Source organism: Lytechinus pictus, chromosome 1 (genome assembly GCF_037042905.1).
Source record: "Lytechinus pictus isolate F3 Inbred chromosome 1, Lp3.0, whole genome shotgun sequence".
Lineage (NCBI taxonomy): Eukaryota > Metazoa > Echinodermata > Echinoidea > Temnopleuroida > Toxopneustidae > Lytechinus > Lytechinus pictus.
In genome coordinates, this window is record NC_087245.1 from 8,643,157 (window position 1) to 8,669,661 (window position 26,505).

The following is a 26,505-nucleotide window of genomic DNA, read 5'->3' on the forward strand; positions in this document are numbered from 1 at the left end:
GTGGTTCAAAGTAATTCATAAACTTGCCCCAACTACACTATTATACTTTCATGCAGAAGTGTACTTCTAAGCACAGTAATGATGAGAATTTCTAGGCGGTCAAATAAAATGATTTTAAAAATCCCGAGATGTTCCAACTCTGCTCTTTTCTGGTGCCACAAAGTGGAACAACCTTCCGGATGATACGCAACTAGAAAATCGACCAGCATCATACTTACAGCCCATGCTCTTTTGTTTTATTATTTCTTCACTCCTCAACCCTTCCCCCTCACTCTCTCTCTCTCTCACTCTCGCTTGCTCTTGGCCTTGCTGATATCTAGGCTATATTCCATTTTTCCTTCGACCTCTCCCTTCTTGATCTGTCAACCTCTCATTGATTCCATCTATTTTTTCTGTTTTCATTCAACTAATAAAAGCATGACTGCTAAATACTGCAATTCTTGCACATGAATTGAGTTTGTCTTTTATTACACTATATAATAACATTCATAACAATACATGTCAATGTACTGGTAATAGGCCAGTGGCTTTCATGAAATACTATTGGGAGCTAATAAACAACTCAATACAAATTATCTCTTAATATAAACATCTCTGTGTTCTCCATGACAAGGAACTGATACAACTCTCTAGAACTCGCTAAGTAGTTTTGGCTTTGGAAATCTTCAAAGTACATAAAAATACAAAAAACACATTTTCTCATATCACCTTTTTCATAGAAGTGGAAGTGACAATACAATGTGTAATCTCAATTATATATAGCACTAGATTAGGACATAAATCTTCTATTTGACCTCAGCCATTTACATTTCAAATGTACATTAGGATATCAGGGAGGAGGTCAACATACTCAAATCACAAAAGATACCTTAAACTTTTATGGTTACATTCCTTGTTATATTCAAAGTAAATAACTAGAGTAAATTTAGGGTAATATTCAACATTTTTCTGAATCATTATGTATGTGTTAAAAAGGTTTATACATTCAATAAAGGAAAAATGAAGTGCTTCTATACAAATATAATCGTTGCAAGCTTCACCTATGGAGCAAAATTCTCTAATATATATGAATTGTAGCTGCAAAAGAGCAAATCATAGCACAAAATATATATCCATATAAAGGACAAACCATGAACAAAATGAAGCTCATAAAAAATACTACTGAATCAAATAATTATGAGGTGATAACAAAATGGTGAGATGAATAATGTCATGAAGTTACTGCACAAAATTATGTTGAAGTAGATAACAGCATTTAAAGAATTGCTTGAGTTTATCGAGGATTTGTTTTGGTGATGAGTTACATGTAACAAGAAAAGTAAAATTCTGAAGAAAAAAAGTATGAATTACAATCAAATCTTATACACAAGAAATCCTGGATTCCTGGTAAAGGATGAAAATGATTTACTGATTTAAAAAGGGTGTAAACTGTTTGGAAATATTTTCTTTTCAAATCCAAATATTCATAGGAATAAAAAAACAAGGAATGATTTTAAACTGCATAAAACTCATCATAGTTTAAGTCTTTCTAGAAGTGACTAAATGGTTATCACATCCCAATTGCCAAAAGAACATAAGCTCCGTGACTGATATTCTTACCCTTCATGAATTATTATCTACACACAAATAATTGGGATATAAAAATTAAAATCAAATGTTTAATCAACACAACACAAATAAAATTGCACATTATAAAAATCACTGGCTAAGATATACAACAGCGTAGAGTTAAGCATGTCCAAAATATGAATAAGTTAATAATTCTAAATGAGCTTCTACATACAAATAGCACTACTCATAATAAAGGACCTGGAATTTTTACTATTCTCAAAATGAACACATCCATTTGGATGAATCTACATGGAATCATCGATAACAAACAGGATTTCATTTACATCAATATGCATCAACAATTCAGTTCTTTTATACAATGACGGAACATGTCTAGGCAGAAACTCTACATGGGGGTCATATTCAGAATTAATTTCAAGATACAAATATTTTCTATTCTTTCAGAATTCAGAGTCAGGAAATATTTTTCTCAAATTTAATTAGCAGTTTTTCATATGAAGATAATGGAGGTTGGAGGGTGTCATGGTCTAGTGGTTACGACTCTCGTCTTTCAATCTGAGCGACATGGTTTTGATTGCCAGAAATGCCTTGAATGCTTGAGCATCTAACATGGTGGCTCGGCTATAGACGGGTAATAATATGACATCAAGTGTCAAGGGCAGTAGAGTATATTAATCAATATAATAACTGCATTATATAAATGGTCCATATTATTATCATAAAGATAATAGTTACAACCAATATAGCCGAACTGCTACATATATAAACAGTAAACATATTGATTTGCGATGTAATAGTAATGTAAAACTATTTCTCTTACATATTACAGCTCTTCATAATTAATGGTTTCCTAACAACATTGTCTTATTACATACTTGCAAATCAAGACAAATCAATTGAAAATATTCCCAGAAATAGGAACTCATTAAGAATTATACAGTGCGTATAAAAAAAACACGGGACAGTTTTGAAGTCTATAAAAAATTTGTTTCAAATTATTTTATCTATATTTTGATGTTAATAGATGCTCTGAGATCTTATCTTTGAAATGCCATTCAAAAAACTAAATTTTGTTCATGCTTAGGTCAGATCTAATGATGCTACATGTATGAGTGAGATCACCCTAGGGTCATGAGAGGCCTGACTCTATTAAATCAGCAAAACAAGGATACAAAGGAATGCCATTATCACTATCATACAGATATGGTTCATAACGGGATAATTGTTCTCAAAACTATTCATAAATTCAAAGGGATGGACTAGTTACATAACTTACATGTACTTCCTATTGTAAGAGTAGGAGAATCCCTTTACAATTCATTAAAAGGGAAAATGAGAGAAACATGTTGAGGAAGGCTGACAAAATTCCATCAAAGAAGAACAATATACAGCCCCACATAAAAAGTTGTTATTTTGTGATATCACATGTGAGCAACTCACTCACATTCCATAAATTATCATTTCTTTCTGGTACATGTTGATCAAATATAGTTCACTGATGGAAGTGTGTATTAAATAATGTTTGATTTAATACTGAATGCGCAGGTAAAAATCGTTTTTCAATTGACTAGTAAATCACATTGGAATGTATACTGCACATCATATATAACTGCTCTCATATGATGTCCCAAATTTATTTTCCTTTAAATAAATTGAACAGATTTTCTCCAACTCTTTGATGTTTCTTTCTCATTGATATATAATTATTTATGACAACCAAGTTGATTCAGGATGGAATTCCATTTTGATAATGTTAATGTAAATAAAGAAAATGTTAAGATCCTTTGTAGGTAGCAGGGGCCGTGGAACAGTTTTGAAAGTGGGGGGGGGGGGGTAATCTGACCATGCAAAAATCACAATTAAATGGTCTTCTTTGTACACTGTTTTGGAAAAAAGTGGGGGCTGAAGCCCCAACGCGATTGCGAGAACTCGCTATTGTCATATTGTGCAGCCCTAGTGCTTTATAACCCTTTTTAAATGATCTAAGAATGTTCGATATTTACAGTAAACTGATAATGTAGACATGGTTGATGCTGATATCTGACATTGCTTTTCATGGACATGAAGGTGAATGGCTTACATCTTTGTCCAAGGTTGAGACAATGTTCCTTTGCTGTGTGACAAAATGCCCAGTGTTCATATTGAAAACAGAAATGTCAGGTCCATGTCTGAAGATGTTGTCCAACATTATTAAGTTTGGCAAGTAAACTGCATAATTCCCTCAGATGAGGGCACTATCTTAATTTTATCCATATCAACGAGTCAACATCCGTGCAGAAGAGGAGAAAGCTTCCCACATCTTACTGCATAGTCTACTCAATTACACACTAGGTTTATCTCTAAATAAAAGAGCACCAGTCTAGTGCTAAGCTTGATTAGAGTTATGACCATGGCAGATAGCATGTTGTGATGAGCATAGAGTGTGCTGCAATGGCTGATCACATGTTGAAGCCCCATGCTTCCATGTCAGCAATGATGAAGTCTTCTTTTGATGAAAGAATCTCATTTGCAAACGTCTTGGTGGGATGACTGCGACCATGGTACAGGTCACCATCAAGCCATAGCCCAAAATCACCCCTGGAATAGACAACACATAAACACAAAATTACTTTAAAATGTTTGGCATAAACAGACATATCAGTACAATGATGGCTATAAGACAGTTGATTTCTCAACCTGAGATATGCAAGGATATATTTTTCCAAAAAATCATAAAGCTCAACAGACAATATAAGGAAATAATCGCAGCTTTCTTCCCTATATGGACTATTCTATTCATAGCCATTTCTCAATCTCAGACTACCAATGCCCTATAACAGGGTAGTCCTTTTAAGGAAACTAAATATCACTATTGTTTTCATCTTTGAGAACAATAAAACAGGATATGGTCTGCTGATTTGAAGTGACCATTCATTCTTAATAAAAATGGCTGTGTTAATTGTTGACATTGTGCATGACAATCATGGGGGGGGGGGGGAGAAGAGTACCAAGAGAAGATACTTTGTAAAGGGATAATAGATAAAAGAAACAATGGAGAGGTCCTGGATCTATCAGACATGGACATGTAAATATAGCAGCTCTATGCATATAAGGATCCCTGAATTTGGTATATTACAGTTTGCTCCTTGTATCTCTACATTCAGCTTATCCCTTCATCTCTTACAGTCTAATTAACCATTACTTTCTCTATATTTCAATACCTTGTTTAATATAAGTATATTCTTATTTTTAATCTATCCTCTTCCTGCCAATCTATCAAAGGGACAACAAACTCATAACAAAATGAATTGCCTGCCATATAACATTGTATATTAGGATAGTCTTAATACATATAACCCTTCATCAATCAATAAGATATTGTACGCATATTCATTAAAAAAATATGATGTCTATTTGATCTCTAATTTAAAGAAATAGGAATGTCTAGGTGCATACCAAAAAAAAAACCTTTTTATTTCTTGGCAAAATCAGTGACATGAATGATGTAAATTATATTGGAAAGAAATTATTTATCAATTTAGTAAGCATATGTTATATAAGACTACATATAAAAAATCTTGCATCAAGATGTAGGGTTGCTATGTGTTGTTTAGGTTGAGATGGTGGCATTCAAAGTTGATGTGGCATAGTAAGTTTAAATCGGTCTGTTACTTACTCTCCTCCACCAATGCACACACAGTCCAGGTCCCCCTTCATAAAGAAGTTATTTTCACCAGTCCACTTGTACAATTCAAGCTCCTCATCTTTGAACTTATAGAGGAAGCTCTCTCCAGTGCCATAGTAATGATCACTGACTTTCAGAGCACAGGAGGTCAAAGCACCAAACACCTGAAGATCAAACATTATGGATATTACAAGGTCATCATTGATTTGTACTTATAGGTTAACACTGCCCACAAGACAAGTTTTTTTAATGTTCACTAAAAAGGGAGGGGGTTGATTTATTGCAAGGCCATTAAGACCATGCCCTTCGATGACCTAATGATTGACCTCAATGTCCCTCTCATTGGTATTGGATATATTTGCACTGTTATAATAATAATAGCGATATCTTATTGAGCGCACACACCGTCCAGAGACGCTCATGGCGCTTGCGCAGGAACAGTTCCTTTGGATATTAATATTTTATACATATAAACAACTAAAAAATATAGACATAAATAATGTCATATAGAAATGTGCCCTATCAAAAATTGGTGATGCCTTAAAACTTGATATTGAATGCCTGGAATATTGAGAATTCAAGACGCAAGTAAGATCTGAGTCGAAGTGGATAGAATTTCATTGCATGATGCTCTTCAAATCATATTCCCTACATGTAGCATAAATACTGTTAGCATGGTAAATTCATGATTATATCCCTTTTAATCTAGCTCCTTACCAGTGCAAGAGAATCAATTCTGTATCTCCCACAGCAATACACATATTTAGATTGTTGCTTCCCATCCAACTACAAATGTATAATAATAAGATAACCATCAAATATTACATGTATCGTTTCGAGACCTTTATAAACGATCTCAGATGTTCTCCTACATGGGTAGATGAAGACACATATCACTTAACTACATATAACTCTTCCCTATCCTCCATCCTACACCTACCACTTAAGAAGGGTACTTACATGTCCTTCCGAGTCCCTGAGTATAAGAAGTATAGGGCTCTCCCAATTAGCCATATTACGGTATAGACTGTGTAGACTGTAACCATGGCTAGCCGTGCTAAAGATTAGAAACCAGCTGTACCCCTCCGTCCTTGGAGGAAGGTTCTTTGAAAGCTGAAACATTTCAAACAATGAAATGGATGATTACGATGGATTTCAATGAACATCATACCAATAATGCCTTATCTTATCAGAGATGAACTCCATCAAATTTGAGCCTATCACAATGTTGGATGATTGATAAGCAGTGAATCCATACACACAACAAAGTGCCTAATATACTTTATGATTTATAAATCTATAAATTGCAATCATATCTCATCGATGCTGAGCTCCATTAAAAATGTGCCTTTGGTGGTTTGGGAAATTCTATAATAACTGTGCTTTGATAAACACAACAAACTTCCTATGCATATGCACTTAATAAGAGTTTTATAATCTTAAGTGAATTGCAGAATGCCAAAGTACTTCACAACAAAACCTTTGATTAAATCTAACAATATGAAAAATCTTAAGACACATTTTTGCTGACAACTCTTGTGTTGTTTAAAATGACAATTGTTACCTTTCTAACATGATCATTACTAAGAAGATTGCTCTCTCCAACAAGCTCAGGTAAAGGAAGGTTCATCTCACACTCTAAGATGGTCATCCGACGTTTACTTGCCTCTTCTCGGCTAATAATCTGAAATCAATAGAATCAGTTGGTGTCAAATAACCACTCATCATTTTGAGGTTACAATCTGAATCTTTTAAGCTACATGTATTCAACATGAACTCCAAATCTTGCACTTTTGAAAGTAACTGGTTATTAAGGTGGATGGAATTCCATCTTTTGATTTCAAGCAGTGTACATACAACTGTGTGAAAAAAAGTAATTGTGAATAAAATACCTTTGCAACTTTTTTGTGAGAACATTATCAATTCACCAAGAAACTTCTCTCTCAGTATCACATACTGCGAGAAGACATGATGCAAAGCTATATATGGAAATAAACATACAAAACTGAACACAGCACCAGAGTCAAACCTAACTGTCGGGTTAGCAATGCAGTTATATATCACAGGCAATCTGTGTACTTCTTTCCTTTTTATGACTTTTTACAGGTTCCTATAAAAATGGCTCCAGCCTGAATCAATTCCATTTTCAAGTACAGTACTCTTCATTTACACTTGCAAACAAAAGGGAGTAAGATCAGATTCTTAATAAAAAAAAAATGTATTGTCAGATGTTGTTTCACTCAGAGACACATGGCCTCAAGTGTATTAATCTGTCAGAAATTAAAAGATAGGCCACCTTGTTCATCATATCCTAACCAAACAACACTGGCAATATTAGTGTTATATGGGGCTGAAACTATTATCAAATTAAGTTTCAAGTTGTCCACTCTTCACTATTTTTCATTCATAGAAAAAGTGTATTATTTCATATTACATAATGTATGAATCATAAGGAATACCCGGTACACATTTTCATTTCAATTGAGTAGTCTACAGGAAAAGGGAATACACCGTACATGCACATCACAATTTAATCAATTTTCATCTTCCCATCTGAATCAATTTTGTTTTTCAAGTACGGTACATGATTTTCTAAAATACATTTCCTAATTGATTACCAACCGAATTAAACAAAATGATAACATTTCATAATGAAATCATCAGTATAAGTTTTGTATAATCTGTATAATTTCTTATTAGAGAATCAGAGATTTGTCGGTTATGCCCTTTTGGGAGCACAAGTGTCTCAATCTGCTCATATCAAAACACTTCTACTGTACTTTATAGCACATGCCTATTAGAGAGAGTGATACCGTTTTCCATTGAATCATTACAGCACATTGATTTGTCTGATGGTTAAATCAATACTGCTCTATTACTACCCCATGCAATCCAGCTGTTAAGACCTGTCAATTACAATGTAATATCTTGTATCACATGAAATGCTTTCATCTAGAAGATAGGTAACCTAGGATAACTATGTTCTAAGATTTTTTATTGAATGATATCAGTCATAAAATGTTAGAAATGAATCTTTAAAACTCCTATAAAAGTTTAACAGGTACAAACATATTTACCTAATTTGAGAGATCCTTTCCATATCACAAATCAATGCAGTCAAAGATAGTTGTTTTATTTTTTCCCCATGGGTGGGGGGGGGGGGAGGAGTTGGAGGGGATGGGAGGGGGAGGGTGGGAATTGACATATTATTTATCATAAATAGTAATTTCTTTTGAGACAGTGTTTCCACAGATCCAAAATAAATTTCCTGAAACTGAATCCCAAATTTCCAGAATTCATAGACATTTCCTGGAATTTTCAAGTATGATTACAAAAAATTGAGCAATTAATACTAACAAGCCTGAATTTGGTCCATGTGACCCAAATCAAAGAATTAGCATATTTTTGTCCACGTCCTCTTTAGAAAAAGGAACAAAATTACAAAATGCGAACAGAAAATTTTGAGCTATGTATCAAGGTAAACAATTCTTTAAATGTAACATGAATATTAAAAGTTGCTACGTTTAATTGTAATTTTTGGATTTCCTGGATTTCTTTTTTATTTTCCAAACCTTTCCTGGAAAAAGTCAAAATTTCCAGAAATTTTGGGAAGAGTGGAAACACTGGGTTGAGAGGAAAAACACACATTCCTTACACAGTACAACAGAGGCGTAATGAACCCAAAAGTTTGAGAGGGTCATTGGGGCAAAATTTCTCAGAAGCTGCCAGTGTGAGAAGTGGATGAGCAAAAATTTTGACCTTTATATTACCAAAATCTAATTTTGAGATTTTGGCATACTCTTCAGAATATATTTCACCGTTTCCCTTTCCTTTTCTAACCTTCCCCCGTCTTTTTTTCTCGGTTGAGAAACTGTTTGGTTGGGAATCTTTTTTGTGGGGTGGGGCATGCCCCCAATATGTACGCCAGTGCAGTACAGGATAAATAAGAGACTTTAATATGACAATCTACTTACCAAATCGCCAATTTTAGCCATACATAATTTTTTCATAAATCTCATCTTTCAAGCAACCACAACATTCTTATTCCTTGTTCATCTTCTTTCAAACTTTCACCATTTTTCTGATTTTACTTCTCTCACACAAATCATTATTTTATCAAAAATTATTACCACAGATATATTATTACAGATATCATAGATATTGTCATAGCATTACTTTACATAGTCTGTTGGTTTCCTTACCTCCCAGTCTTTATGGATTGGTTCTTTAAAGAAATCCTCGATCAGTTCAATCTCCTCATCCTCATTCGATTCCTGGACCACAACAAAACCAAGTTCACTCGGAGACACCTCCTTGCCATAGACGTCCGGAGACCACTGAAGGAAAAAGGCATACAGATTGTCTGCCCTGGAGAAGACAGGAATGATAATAGAGAGTAAGTGCATTCATCTCACTCTTTTTTAATTACATTTCAGGTCAAACACAGTCGTATATGATTCACAAGAAAACTTGATCATTGTTTGTTAGGAATGTATAGAATCTAAACAAGGAATACACTTGCAAGTATATGATTACAACTATTTGTTGAGAAAGCTAAAATAGGATAGTTGGGGCCTTTTTTCATCTCAAATGCATTAAGACAAAAGTGTCAGTTGAGGAAGTCGAAATTCAATATACAGATGTGTAAGGAGACACCATTACTACTGTTACAAATTAAATTTTCTCTCCCATATCAGTTTTTTTTTATATCTAACCTTCTCCTCAACGATTCTGAACTCTTTCCTATTGGACAACACAAAGTGTTTGTACAGTAATACAAATCAAAACATCCTCAGAGATACAGTAACAACATCTTATGAAGGAGAGCAACTATTGCACAATGAAGTAAAAGTTATATCGATCCATGAATTTTCTCACTATACTTACTTGACTCTAGGTATAGCAAACCAGTACTCTGGAACCTTGTTCTTCTTAAACCGGTGCTCTTGTCTTGCTGAGAAGGTCTTCTGCATTGGTTTCTTAGTCCGCAGACAGAGGTAGAGTGGTGGGTCCTCATATGCCTGAGCTCGCTTTGGCAAAAATTCTGTACACAAATAAACAAAAACAAAAAAAGGAAAATGGTAATGGTCATCATGTTGAGCAAAGAGAAGAGTATAAGAGATAGGAGTATGAATGTCAAATAGAACAAATGGAAATAAGTTTCTATTAAAAAGGGGAAAACAAAATAAATCAATCAAGGAATACAAAAAGGGAAGTATGATTTCTAACTGACTATTCCCCTCTTAAAAACATATGACATTGAAGGCATACATACATGCACATGCATACCACTGAGATACTGTATGTCAATGCTAATGCTTTCAAATAGAGAACTTGAGAATGATGATTCTAAGCACCATTTGAAGACATTGAAACTTTTGAGACATTTCCTATTTTTGAGCAAGCGCCATGAGTGACCAGCAGAGATGGATACCGGTGCTATATATATAAGAACTTATCATCATCATCATCAATACCATCATCATCATCATCTTGTACAGTGTACAAGCTGGACATTTAAGTACATGTACTTCTCTGTGATATTATTTGGATTATGACCCATGTCATTACTGATGAGTACATGTTACAACAGGGAAAAAAAATCACTGCTCCCCAATCCCAGTTCTACAATTGTAAGAAAATATGAAAAACTTGTAGTTCTTATTTGAAGGAATCTGCAATTGTGAAGATGAAATGAATTCCCAGAGACAAAAAGTAACAGATGAAAAAGTGTGATTATGCATCAATGAAAAAGTGTGAACTTCAGTGTTTTGTATGATTCCCTCGTTGTATTCTATTCAAATGTCATCTGTATATTTGATTTCACAGCTTTTCTACACCAACAGACACATCACATATCAAACAAGAGACATGCATGAGCATTGTACTGTTTTGATGGTCTGCAGTAAATATTATTTATCGAATGACATTCTATAAATGTTTAAAATAAGAGTAACCAATGATATATTATGTGGTTGTATAAACAATTATGGCTTTGGTGGGTATAACCACAGCTGTCAGACTTATACCCCGTCTTAACAGACACTTTCTGACTGCCCTACCCTGATAAAAGCAGAGCGAAAGAAATCCCCCCTTTCTGTTAAGACGCTCCCACTGGGAGAAAAGCAGGACTGTGTCAGGAAGGATTTTTCAAAATTTCGGCCTGCTCAGACCAGGGTGGAAGCGAGGTAGAAAAACAACTCTACCCTGATAACGCCGGGATGCATGTTCTGTTAAGACGCGATCGGGGTGCAGTCTGTCTGAAAAGCTCTCCCCCTCTCCCATTCCTTTCTCCTTTTCTCTATTCCTCATTTTCTCTCCTCTTCATTTCCCTTCTCTTTTTCGTTCTCTCTCTTAAGCATGTTTCTTCTTTTCTCTCTATCCTCTTCCTTTTCTCTCCTCTCTCATTTCTCTTTTTCATTTTACCCCTCTTTTATCTCCTTTCTCCTTTCCCTTCTCTCCCCTTTTTTATCTTTCCTTTTTTTATTTCATATCTCCCTTTCCCTCATTTCCTCTTCCCTTCCTTATCATTTTTCTTCCCTTTACCCCCACCTTTCCTTTCCTCTCGTTTCGTCCCTTCCTTTTCACGCCCCCTTTCTATTCCCTTCTCCTTTTCTTTCCCTTACTTTCGTCCTCTATTCTTTCTCTCCCTCTCCCCTTTTCTTTTCTCTCCCTCTCCCTTTCTCTTCTCCTTTTCTCTCTCTCTTATCTTCCTTTCTTTCCCCTACCCCTTCCATGTCTTTATTCTTATTTTCTCTTTTTCCTTCCTTTTCTTTCCCATCTTACATTCCTTCCTTTTCCTTCTCTTTTTCTCCATCCCCCTTTCCTTTCCCCTCTCCCTTCCTTTCTTTTCCTTCACTTTTTTTCTTGTTTCCTCTTTTCTTTCCTCCTCTTCTTTCGTTTACTTTTCCCCTTTTCCTTCCTTTAGTACTCCTTCTGTCTGTCTCTTTTCTTGGAGGGGGGGGGGGCATTCATTACCATGGAAACTTTACCAGGGTAGGATTTTAAGTGAGTGTCTGTTAAGACTTGCAAGGAGGCTACCACCTGTGGTTTTATCGCCTCATTGAGGAATTCCATCCCCCTTTTTCTACCTGCCCTCTAGCAGGGCACTGCATATCCCTGGTCCACAATCCACATGTTTATCATTATAGGAATTCATGAAGGGGATTCTTTGCAGTACAGGCTAATGGTATCATACATGTATGTGAGATGTGCAAACTACATGCAGGATTTCTAAAAATGCCGTACTACTACTAGTGCTACATGTACATGTACATAGTCATAGTATGAAATTGTTGGAGGCACTGCATGTAGTTTGCACATATCTTACATAGTCTGCTGTTGACCATACATCAAGCACGTATGTACCAGAAAAAAGAAAACTGCCCTCACCATGGGACTGGGAACGACTTTTTAAAGAGAAGGTGCTGGTTTGTTGAAATAATAAATTTGACAAGCCCCCCCCCCCCCCCCCCGGAAAAAACAGTTTTTTGCAACCCTGAACAAATCTTGGAGGGGGGGGGGAGGTGTTTTAGAGCACCCAAACTTCCCTGGGCCATGCCTGTCCCAGTTTTGAATATGAATTTAAATAAAATAATGGGAATTACCAACATATGCACCTTTTGTCTATGTTTTCTTTAATAGAACAAAACAACTTTGATTATATAGAAGACCCAAATAGTATGTGACACAAATTGTTTTCTACAGTATGCTAAAGGCTATACTTTTAAATAATAATCCCATTCTCAATCTCAATTAAAGAAAACACTAGTTTTCGGCTAGTAATACAGTATGATAAAATTAATCTTAAATTGGCTTAATACACAAGGCATCACATCTCATATACAAAAGGAATTTATGAGAAAATCATTCAAAGAAAGGAGGAATATATGATACTCTTGCTTGTTAAAGCAGGCCCACAAACTGAAAGATGCAGAAGGATAAAACCAACAAAAATTCAACTTACCATTGACTAATGCAGAAAACTACCAGAGATAACCATCAGAACTTCTACATGTACACTACAGCCATTCATTAGCACACAACCATGTGACCACATTCCAATAAAATCAGTACATTTCACTCAACAGATAAACACACATCTGCCAGGCTCCTTCTCAAGTTGCTCGGACCTCTAGACATCAATATTGACGTTTTTTTTATCGTCAACGGTGTTGTCTTTCAAACAAAAATCTCTTTCACTCAATACTTTAAATGAGGCTTAATTAAAAAAGCTCTGATACATTTCACTGCAGCATTACTGTGTAAACAAAAGACACATAAAACACTATCAATATACACTTGCACTAGTATAGGAGGAAAACAAAGACATGCAGGTCTTTTGTTGAATAAGTTCAGGGACAAAAAAAGCAACAGCTGTCAATACGTACATGTAGCTGTGCCGAATGTGAATGCAATATAATGAAGTCAGATTGTGGGAAATGACAGGAAGACCTGTAATATAAATCCAATCTATTTTCTATTGTTTTGAAGAATATTATTTAGTCACATAATGTGTCAATATTGCTCTGAAGAAATATTGCCATTGTACCATAGGAATTCAATCAAATTTAGCAACAAAACAGAAATTTAAAAGTAGAGAGACAGACGAACAACCCAGTGACAATCTTCTCAGTACACTCTTAACCAGACTATGCTGAGAGAATGGCATATCAGAGGAAAGGGAAGATCAAAATGTTGGTCTGAATACAAATGCTTAAGACAGAAAGAAATGGGGGGATGGTCATCACGGCTCGAGAGACCGTCTTAAGTGGGAAATTGCTGACTGAAGTAGATGAAGATGATGATTTCTGACAACACAATTTTCTACGCACAAAAAAATGTGTCTGGCACATCCTTTACCTCAAGACCAATGTGTGTGATTGGTTTAAAACTGTATTGTTTGATCCACAACATTTGCAATAGATGATCGCTTGACTGACCATACACAAAATCCAAAACATACCAGGGATTCAAACTTTGTTTGGCAGTGGTACTATGTGTATCCAACTTGTCCCAAGAGCGCAGTTTAAAACTGATGAAGTAGTTTGATCTGCCTGCCTGCCCACCCAAGCATACACTTAAATTCCAACATGTATGTTCATGTATATTCCCCTTAAAACACAATTAAAATCAAAGCTAAAAAAAATTATGGTTGTACTTTGAAAAGAATTACATGTATTGCACATCCGAGATTATTTCCTTCATTCTCCACTCTTGCCTGATCATGTTAAAGCTGAATATTGTCATTGAAATATATATCCTGCATAGCGAAAATCCATAATGTCCTTGTTTGGAAAATGCAATACTTCATCAACAAGCCCAGTAATACCTTACTTTTCATAATCCTTTATTGTGAGGCAATGATAATTATCTCGGAAAATCTCATTTTTAAGCTGTCATTTATTGCAAAACTAGCCTCAGCTCAGCCAATCAACTGAACAAATCCATCTTCAAACCCTAATCAAATACTTTTTAAATAATTGTCTGAACATGAAAACTGTATGCAACACGTCAAGTTGTTCATTCCAATCATAATCTAAACAGTGTGTTAAAAGAAAAACCACATAATCTTGACCTGGCATCGAGACTTGACTGTAACCTACTCAGCGATTATTTTGACATTACTGGTTCTCAATCCAAGTTTTGGATATCCTGCCCACTATGCTATGAAACACTTCTGCCTCATGTATTCCAATCATCACTCCATTAAATTATGAGTAGTTTGCCACATTCATCCATTGATTATGTCTTTGCCATGTATTAATTGATTCCATCAACTTTTAACAGCCTTGGGAAAATGTTTTGTTTTGTAAATCTGTATGCATGCCTCAATCATTTGAAGACATACAAGATAATTTTCTTTTTTTTCCTGATCATAACATTCACTTTGTAATGTATGCCTATATACAGTGTACATGTATTGTGATGATATTCTACACTATGAGGAATGGGATAGCAAAACAGTATAGAGTGAGTTTGCCTCTCAGTATGAAACGTAAATCATTCCTCAATCGCACCAAGATTGTGGGTTAAAAACTCACTTTTTAGGAAGACTGTTGTGAGTTAATTTTGTTTTATACATTACACATAATGCCCCTACGAAAGGATGTAAAATGCACATCCCAGATCAGTTGTAGCAAAGTGAGATCAAGACCATAGAAATTCAGGTGGTTCTTTATCATCATGGAAAATATAATGCAAAGCTACATACCCAACAATGACAATGCACAGGAAAATATATCAAGAGAATTTTCTCTTGATAACAACAATTACAAACATTGATAGTTGAATCATCCACAATAAATTCCTCTTGAATAAACAAGACAAAGGTCTAATACGATATCACCAGCTATAATAGCTAACATAAGTTGTATGTCATGGATTTGGGCTGAAAACATTGAAATTTGAGTTTGAGACCAACAATCAGAGGTCTTGTCATGCTTTATAGTGCTCTGCATCACATGTGGACAAGCCTTCTTCACACTGGTGAATCAATAGGGAAGTACATCCTACCACAAAGTCAATTTAATAAACAATTAAAAAAAAAGGCACAATGAAAGTTTGAAAAAATCTATGTTCTATGCACTTTAATATTTTATAATTTGTACATGCATATTCATGTGATTTATTGTGATGTGTCACAAGCAAACAGCTCTCCTACCCTGTATGCAGTTTTCTCAGATAATTTGAAAATGATATTTTTTAACACATTAAATCATCAGGCACATTACTTCTTCATCCATGGTTCTAAGAGAAATATTTAAAGGCATCAAGAGCCATTATTTTGAATGGGAACTTTTGAATGACATGCGGTTCAGCTGTCCACATGTGATATTGCAAAACCAAACCTTTAATGATTCATGGTATTCTGTAGGCACTAAATGTTTCTGTTCTTTTATTGTTTTTTTTTTTTTTGGGGGGGGAGGTCAACCCTTTAATTAAATGCAACTTGATGTCAAGGTGGACTTCCTCTTTAATGATAGAATATGCTGAGTAAATTGTTTAGGTGACCCTGAAAACCCAAGCTAACATGAGCAACCATTACATATTTTAATTATGCAAAATGGGGTGTCCTGCAGTTAATCTTGTGTTTCCACTAGTCTTACCTCTGAAATTGGTCCTGTTGTACTCCAGCTCTCTGGTTGGTGGTTTGTTGACTGGGATGCCTGCTGACTTCTCTCCAATACCTCCATCAGGAGCATCCTCTGCACCAGGGGTGTTGTTGTTGGACTCTCCATTGACCTTGACCTCTTGCTTATCCTCATCAGGGGACTTATCATCAGATAGTTGACGTATAAGCTCACCTTCTTCCTTGATCTCCTTGAGGACTTCTTCATCCTTGACATGGATACATTCCTTGAGGTCAGGCACCAAGGAACACTTCCTGCAGTCAGTCACAAAAAGCCCAGATGAAAAGTCTACAAAGTTCTGCTTGTCTTCCACTTCCTCTTTGGTATCCTGTGAGTTGTCAGGGTCTTTGCACTTAGCAGGGCATTCATCATCTACACTTGTTCTATGATCAGTGTCTGAAGAACCCTTTTCACAGGCCTGTTCAGATTTAGAGTCATTTGCTCTATCAGGTGTCTCGGCAGGAGAAGCAGCCGGTTCCTCAATCTTATCGTCACTGCTGTTAAGGAGCATTTCAATCTCCTGCAGCCGCTCATCCATTTCTTTGTCCACTGGTTCCAAGGACTTCTCAGAGTCCTGAGATTCCATTCTTGAAATTCCTACTTCCTCAGCACCCTCCTTTCCTTCCATACCTTCCACTGTATCCCCACTCTCATCTTCACTGCCATTATCTGTTCTCTTTGCTGCTTTGGTGGAGAGTTCATCCTCAGCAGCATGGTCAGAAAACCTCTTCATTCCTTGATCACTTTCTGATGGTGACTGCAATCTTTCATATCCCATGGACGTTGGACATATCACTTCTTTATTATCACTCTGTTCTCTCTGGATGTCACACTGAGAATCACCAACAAACCCTTCATCTTGTGCATCATCATCAACAACATTTTCACTCTCCTTTGGTTTTTGACAGTCCTCCATGTTAACTGTTTTTAATTTGGTAACATTGTCTAGTTCGGCACCATTGCCTTTTTCCCCATCCTCAGTTCTTTCACTCTTGTCTGCTGATTGCTCATCTACAGGAGCTTCTTGAGATGTGTCTTTGGAATGATTATCATTGCGTTTCTCCGGAGAGTAATTACTGCATCCAGTCAATCTCTTCCTGATGTCCTGAGCCAGGAAGATGCCATTCTTTCCCTCTTGTGATGAGTTGTTTATTCCTTCTGGTCCAGATCCTTTATCTGGCACATATACTGGACAGCACGGTTTCTCTTTATCAGAACTAAAATATAATTGAGAATAAAAGGAAAGCTATAGGTAACATGTTTCTTATAATACAGACAGAACAGTTGATGATATTTAAAAAAAAACTACAAACACATTTTTTCTGCTTAATACATAAAAAGACTAACAGGATTACAAGTTTTATTGATAAAATGATAAAATATTTAACAACCAATATGGATTCAGGAAGGGGCACACCACATCCTCAGCTGTCTTGGAGCTTACACATAAGATACATACATGTATCTCTATTAACAATTAAGAACACACTCTAGCAATATTCAATGATCTCTCTAAAGCCTTTGATGTTATTGACCACTCTATTTTGTTTAAAAAAAACCCAGATTACCATGGAATAAGGGGCTTGCCACTAAAATGGATCACAAATTATTTAAGTGATCGAAAACATATTACTATATTGAATAAATGTGAGTCAAGCTCCAAGACAGTGAGATATGGAGTGCCCCAGGGTTCAGTCCTCGGCCCACTCCTTTTTCTGTTATTTATAAATGTTGTACCCAATGTTCAAATATGCCAAATTTTGTGTTATTTGCAGATGACACATGTGTCTCTATGTCTGGTAGCAATATTGATTTTCTGTTTAGAGATATGAATTCACAGCTTAAAAAGATCAATGAGTGGTTGTCAGTCAATAATTCAATTGTGAATACTTCAAAAACAATATTGTTTAGTACATAGTTAAATTGAAATTATACTACAAACTAGAGATGCTCGGCGGGTCGCGTGGCCGAGCACATGTATCCCCCGAACTCACCGCATCATCCGTCATTGCGATATATAGAGTTCACACAGATATTTGACAAATACAATTGTCATGGCAACAATGACCCTACCCACATTTTGCCTGTGGATACCAAATTTGATGACAATAATATGACGAAGCAGCATGACTCTGCAGAACCTAAAATATTGTCCAGTATCACCTGTTGGGGAATACAATTATAGAGTATTCTGGATATATTTTATAAACCTAACCCTAAAACCCCCACCAAAAATGATAGGCATCTTCGCTTCACCTTCTAATATTGCTTCTGTTGTTATGACAAACTGGAAAAAAAGCAGAAGTTACAGGTTTTACCAAATTTTCCACAAAAATATGGTTACCATGGCAACCAAGTCTCCACCCACTCCAAAATCATTAGGCGGCTTTGCTTTACCATAATGGACCTTCATGACAAATCAGAAGATAATTGGAGAAGAAATGCAGCCAGTAGAGCACTCACAAGGAAATCTCTGCTATTTCCAAAAAAACTCTTGTTAGCATGGCAACGATGTCTCCGCCCACACCAAAATCAATAGGCAGCTTTGCTTAATGGACCTTCATGCCACATTTGAAGATGATCGGAGAAGAAATGCAGCTGGTAGAGCGTTCACAAAGACATCTCTGCTATTTCCTCAAAAACTCTTGTTACCATGGCAACAAAGTCTCCGCCCACACCAAACTCGATACGCGGCTCTACTTTACCATACTCAACCTTCATGCCAAATTTGAAGATGATCGGAGAAGAAATGCAGCTGATAGAGCGCTCACAAGGAAATCTCTGCGGCGAACGCGGTGGCGGCGCGACAAGGCCAAATCCATAGTATCCTCCGAACTCTGTTCGGGGATACAATAACTTTGAAATTACTCGACTTCATAATGTAAAATCTTAAGGTATTCATTTGGATGACAACTTATCTTGGAAATTTCATACTAAACAGGTCTGTAATAAAATTGCCAAAAAGATTGGGGTAATAGCCAAACTTAAATTTTTGCCTATCTCAGTTCTTAAAATGTTTTATCATGCTTTTATCACATCTGCCATTAACTATGGAGTGATTGCATGGGGATTCACAACGGAAAGAAATATACAACAAGTGGAATGCCTCTGGCGGTCTCACCTGCATCACGCGATTCAATATAGCAGCAGTGCTGACTTTGAAAACTACTGTAACTCGCACAAGATGTTCAGTGATACTTGGTTACTCTTATGTCCACGTTTTATGAACTAGACCAATACACTTACAGAGATATGATGGTAATTCAACAAATACCCCCAACATTGCCAAAGTTCATTGACCTTACATGACCTTTGACCTTGAACATGTGACCTAAAACTTGCACAGGATGTTCAGTGATACTTGATTACTCTTATGTCCAAGTTTCATGAGTCAGATCCATAAACTTTCAAAGTTATGATGGTAATTCAACAGATACCCCCATTATGGCCAAAGTTCATTGACCTTTGACCTTTGGCCTTAATCATGTGACCTGAAACTTTCACAGGATGTTCAGTGATACTTGATTACTATTATGTCCAGGTTTCATGAATCAGATCCATAAACTTTCAAAGTTATGATGGTAATTCAACAGATACCCCCAATTTGGCCAAAGTTCATTGACCCTAAATGACCTTTGGCCTTAATCATGTGACCTGAAACTTTCACAGGATGTTCAGTGATACTTGATTACTATTATGTCCAAGTTTCATGAATCAGATCCATAAACTTTCAAAGTTATGATGGTAATTCAACAGATACCCCCAATTCGGCCAAAGTTCATTGACCCTAAATGACCTTTGACCTTGGTCATGTGATGTGAAACTCATGCATGATGTTCAGTGATACTTGATTATTACCTTATGTCCAAGTTTCATGAACTAGGTCCATATATTTTCTAAGTTATGATGACATTTCAAAAACTTAACCTTAGGTTAAGATTTTGATGCTGTGTTGATTCCCCCAACATGGTATAAGTTCATTGACCCTAAATGACCTTTGACCTTGGTCATGTGACATGAAACTCAGGCAGGATGTTCAGTAATACTTGATTAACCTTATGGCCAAGTTTCATGAACTAGGTCCATATACTTTCTAAGTTATGCTGTCTTTCCAAATACTTAATCTTCGGTTAAGATTTGGTGTTGACGCCGCCACCGCCGTCGGAAAAGCAGCGCCTATAGTCTCACTCTGCTATGCAGGTGAGACAAAAAACTCTGCTATGCAGGTGAGACAAAAATGTAATTTTACAAAAACAAGCAATCTGTCTTATAACTCATTCCCATTACCTCTCTGAAAATGCACCTCTATTCCAATAAAATAATATCTTACCAATTCAGAATATCATTACAGACCTGTTTTATGTATCAATGCCACAACCATATGTTACCCAAGTCTCTTATACCACTCATATCAAATTAGAAACTGTTACAGTTACCACCCGCCATGTACATCTAAAATTAGACGATCTGATTTTTTATCTTGGACCACTCTTTTGGAACTCATTACCTAATTCTGTTAAATTATCTAAATCTCTTAATCAGTTTAAACGTGCATGTCTCTGAAACCAAGCACTTCTAAACACGGCCTTCCATTTACATGTATTGTAATGATTTGTTTTCACTCCCCCTCTCTCTTATTTGTAATTATGGTATGATTATGATTATATTGTTATTGTTCATTTGACCTATATCAATATGATTTATTGTTATTACAATGGGGCCAATTTATAAAAGCAGTAGTGCTTTCTTTGACCTCTGTGGAGCCGTGTTATGTGCAAACGCCGGGATATGTGCAAACAACGGTATATGTGCAAAATGTCGCCGGGATTTGTGCAAACAACAGAATTTGTGCAAACGCCACGCCGGGAAATGTGCAAATCTGTAAAAATTTATCAACAGCATCTGTGCAAACGTGACGACGGGATATGTGCAAATGAACAATTTTCAACGGAAATGTGCACACCCTCTCCACATGTAATATATCTCCGTTATGTCAATGATTTGTTTATATAAACTGCGGAAATAAATTTGAATTTGAATTATCAATGTACTATCCAGAAAATACAACATCAGAACAATGGAGCCAATACATTTCCCCTGCCAACAACTATTCCTATTTAGTTCATAAGATTTGTGGCTAACTCTCATCTTATGCCAAGTCTGTAGATGTCCTTGAGCAAGAGAACAGCAACTGTCACAGCAAATGTCCTGAAAATCAACTGTCTCACTATCATACAGCATCCCCTATTTCACACTCTATATAAAGTCAATGGGAACGCCAAGTATGAATGAAGTATGAATAGGAACTGCATTTTTACCATCTACTGTACATTTGGTCAATTTGGTTAAATTGTTTCTATTCAAACAAAGAAAACTCTGCACAATGGCAATGTTCAAAGTATACATCCCTGACCTACCTGGATTCTGTTTTGAGGTTCATGGCACTGATATCGTGGTACATTGATGCTCCTAAAACCATGTCCATATTGGTCATCACCCCATAGGGTCCAGCACCTCGATCCTTGACCAGGGGGTCGCTCACATTTGGGTCAAACATGATAGCATTTGGTGTGACCAGCATAGTTCCACTCACAACACCCTAAAACATAAAAGATAATGAAAAATTATATGCAATAAGCAAGCCAAGCAATGATTTTATGATTTTATGGTAGTGATTTTTTACCTGAGAAAGCATGACTGCTTGTAAGCAAGCAAACCAGAGGACCGACAGCATAAGGCCCTCATAGAGGGACCTCGTAATGAGGATTTAAATGCCTTATCAAAGGGCACTAGGACACCAAGTGGGAATCGAACCCAGGACACCGGAATACAGAACCCCTGCTCTACTGAGCTATTGCTGCCTCCTTATGATTATATGATTTTATTGTCTACATGACTGTATTGCGATCAATTGAACAATACCTTAAGTCATATGCACATCAACAAGCATTGATTTCAGTTAGGAATCTTAAATAATTTATAAATTTTCAAAAGAATACTGAAAAAGGATTTTTTTTTCTTTCAAAATAAATGAGAGCTGATTTGTGACTAAAAGCCCAGAAATTTGTGCAAATTTGTGTTCTTTCTTCTAGGGAGTGAAATTTATCATTTTGAAGGACTTCAATCAATGCTGACTTCAGTGATCTTCTTCTTGTGACTTTTTATGCTGAACAAAAAAAATTACAATCCTCTCACAAGATTTAATAAGTCACTAATTCCAGCTCCTACCTCGCCATCTGTGATGTACTTGACATCAAGCTTGAGATACTGTCTACTGTCTTCCGAATCCCACTCCACTGACTTCTGCCTGACTGCATGGCCTGGCTGTGGCATGCTCTGGGCCTTCTGCAGTGGGGGACGGCTCTTCTGATCACTGTGGTCTCGTGTGAACGATCTGCGCAAGGAGAAAGATCTCCCCGTCCCGGTGCGACCTTTCTTTGAGGAGGGTGGGGCTTGGCTGACAGTGGGCACATCCCTAGGCTTCATGGCAACGGTTGGCACATCCTGCAATGAAAAAGAGCAGAATTCTGATTAAAAAGTGTGAGAAAAAAACCATGAAAATATTCTTAAAATTTTGGATTTAGTAGTAAACCAGAAAACCAAATCCAAGATTTGTTATTTCATCTTCTAAATTCATTTACTTTCCAGGATACAAACAAACTTAAAAAAAAAAAAAGACACAACATGTAGGTGTGTTATAGTACTGATCAAAATACTTGTTTAATACTCATGAGGCAAGAGACATTAACACTAAACATGTACGGTACATAAAATACAGGGTAAAAAAAAACTTTTGACACATCTTGAAGAATATGACAAATGAAATCTGAAATATTCACTGAAAAGATATACGGTGAACATTAAACATCATCCTCATTGTATGTGACATCACTTCAAACATAATAAAGGCTAGAATGACAAATTGCATAACAACCTTCCTATATAATGATCTACCAATTCCATCCATGCATTAAAGACATGTGTAATCCAGATAAATGATAAGTTATTTTCCTCCTGTCCTAAACTTCATTCTATTTGTTTAAAGATTACAGTTGACTACTATATACACATATTTTGTTAACTTCATATAGGCTATGTGTAGATGAATTGAATCAATAGAACATAGTGGTTGTCATAGTGGTTTTGCAAAGTATATGAACTCTCCATTGTCTATTGTGTTAATATGATTCAATAACTTTGAATTATAACATGGAAATGCCATGCATTTTATCCCTTTTCCCATTTAGCTCGAAATGCATTCTTTAAAACTCTAATTCCTCATTTTATTATGCTGATCTTCTGAACCATACAATACTATAGATTAACCGATATGCTCTATTGATTTAATTCATCTATACATTAACAATATACATGTATACTGTGCAGACAACTGTAATCTCCAAACAAATCCTGATAAACCATGTTTTCAATACCATAGCTTATTAATTCCCAATAGTTATGATACAAACAAACAGTGGCAACCCTGAATAAACCACAGTTGATGGTGGCTCTCCATCAGTACAAGTTTGTATCAATATTAGGGTGTGTTAAATGTTGATTTTCAAATTTAAACAGCAACACGAATCATGATTGAAAACTAAATTTTACAAAACAAAGAACACAAACATGATTAGTGGTGCACTGTTCAGGGTCGAATTAAAAAAAAAAAAGCGCTTGTCCCTAATGCACATATTTCATAGGTTGAAAATCAAGTTGCATTTGTTAATTATTCTGCAACGGGCTCCAGGGCCCTGTAATACAATGCTTAGCTAGAGATCATGGGGGTGATTTTTATGAACACACACAATCAATCATACACATTAGCTCCAAGATCATTCATTAAGATTTATGTAAAACAGGACACAGAAAACATTTGGCAGGAATATTTACAAACTTGGGCTGATGAAGATGGTCAATTTTGCCACAAAGGTTTCTGGAGATAAAGATGCTCGGTAAAACCATTAAAATTTATGCTTTCTTTCAGGTTATTGTCCTTTTTTTTTTTTTGGGGGGGGGCGATGGGGGAAAAAGGTAAAGGTGTGAACAGTACAACTATTGACAAAGGATATATGTATTTACCACTGTCTTTGGCGGTTGATCTGCATCCATGACAGTAGGAGATGTTGGTGAATGTAAGACTGGACTCAGTGGTACTTCCGCATCAGGGTCAGGGACGTATAGGACCTACACAGGAAATGAGATATAACACAACACAGAATTAGTATTTCACACATAAAATACAATGAAACATAGTCTGTTAATGATACAAACTGAAACCATCTGTGATTTTGAATTAATAGTTAGGCACTTGCACACGATGAGAAGTCAGACCATGAATAGAGAAAAGGGAATAGTGAGTGTGTAACAATTTGTCAACAGTTCTCTCATTTGCACATGTTACTGTTTGGGAGAAAGATAGCAAATCATTAAAATGTAGCACTCACAATTACAAATTCTATCCAACTTTAATTTTATTCAGGCTTGACTGATTTTTCTTTCCATTATTCAAGTTTAATTTGCTACTGGGGAAAGCGTGGCCATTGAATTACCAAACTAATCACACGCTTCTTCATAAAAAAATCTTCTGAGCTGATCTCTACAGAATATCAGTACACACTTTTAATATGTACGTGGAATATTTGCGGTGCATAATAACTGGCATAAATCAAGTACATATCTCAATTATTCACTTAAATACCAAAAGGATACCGACTTGATTAATACCCATAGAATCATCACTGATAAATATTTATCAGTTTCATTATCAACATTCATATTTACAATACAATGTCTCATCACTGTACTGTTAAATATGGTTCTGTTCGTTGATGAGGAGATTCTTACTGGTACTTTTTATTGCAATGTATGTATCTTGGATAATTTTTAGTGTGTGCGTATGAGTACTATACCGGGTATGTAAATATCATCATTCATTGATTTGTAAAATAGATCAATTAGTATGAACACATTGTGAGAAAATTTGGGTCAAGATGACAAGATTCACAATGGTTGCTTCCACACCCACTCGATCGCTAAAATATCTTGTCCTGAAACATTTCTATTGGTGCAATTTAAAACTTTCATACAACAGAACGAAATGATTGAAATTCCAAAATGAAACAATTTCCTGTCACTGTTGGCTAATCATCTATCATTTACATCAGGATACATGTATTCCAAGTCACCCGGTTTTTACATCACAAAAAAAAACATCCTTCTGTACTTCCTAAATCCTGGTATGTTACTCTACTTGCAACTTTCTGCCCAATGTTCTAAACAAAATGGCACCCCCCCCCCGAACATGTAGAATTCAATGATTCATTGGTTCATATACATGTAGATAAAACAGTGGCAAACATTTTTGAAATGTTGCTCCTCTTCACTCTTTCTTTTTCTTAATTTTTCACAGTTTATGCAATCAATAATATATGAAATGAGAATTAAAGAATAGAAAACTTGATGAACATACTATTTCATTAATGGCATTCATGAAAATAGTCTTTGAAATATGCCCATTGTGTTGGAAATTCAAAATGTAATTTTCCAAATAAGTAGCTTCAATGCTGAGATCCATTTTGGAGGTGAACTCCTTCATTCACGGTTAGCCAGTAATTTATCTCTACAGTGCCAAGAGTCCTTGGTCTACAATTGCTAAAGTATTGTATGGGAAAATGTCATCAGAATGAGGGAAATCCAATTCAGCATCAGACAGAGCAATGACACAGGTAGTTTTCTGTAACAAGTATTTCTTTTTCCAGAATTTCTCAAGTTCTTCTTTAGCTGCTGCTTCAAGATGCAGGTTAGAGTAAACTCTGCAGTCAATCAATATTTAGGCAACTTTGACATTCATGGATCTCCTTGGTGGTTGAACTGAAACAGAAATTCAGACATATTCATGACCTATGAACCACATACATAGATCCTCACAGACACCTGGCTACCAAACCAACGTCTTATTAGTTCAGCAGTCAAAGGGTTACACATGCAGTCAACGAGCCTCAAGTGCAAGCATCAAACATAGAACAAATCTCAAACGATCCATGAGCAAGTTGGAAGCACTGACAGAGACATTCGCAAGGAAAGTCCATGAAAAAGTAGCTCTGAATTAGGAACAAAGCAATGCATCCCAGACCTGTG

General features: G+C 36.0%; 2 protein-coding genes across 2 annotated transcripts in view; both read right to left on the reverse strand.

Annotated features, from left to right (window-relative positions):
- Positions 1-26,505, reverse strand: part of LOC135153222 (uncharacterized) — a 1,173,865-nt gene that overhangs the window by 227,804 nt on the left and 919,556 nt on the right. The gene's annotated exons all lie outside the window — the stretch shown is intronic.
- Positions 438-24,565, reverse strand: LOC129256934 (nuclear receptor coactivator 7-like). The gene is made up of 10 exons (XM_054895162.2): positions 24,448-24,565; positions 22,597-22,872; positions 21,786-21,967; positions 16,345-17,585; positions 10,124-10,280; positions 9,439-9,604; positions 6,801-6,920; positions 6,197-6,349; positions 5,228-5,400; positions 438-4,149 (listed from the first exon to the last, which is right to left on the reverse strand). Exons 1-10 carry the CDS (start codon positions 24,475-24,477, stop codon positions 4,011-4,013), a joined length of 2,637 nt encoding a protein of 878 aa, XP_054751137.2. The 5' UTR covers positions 24,478-24,565; the 3' UTR covers positions 438-4,010.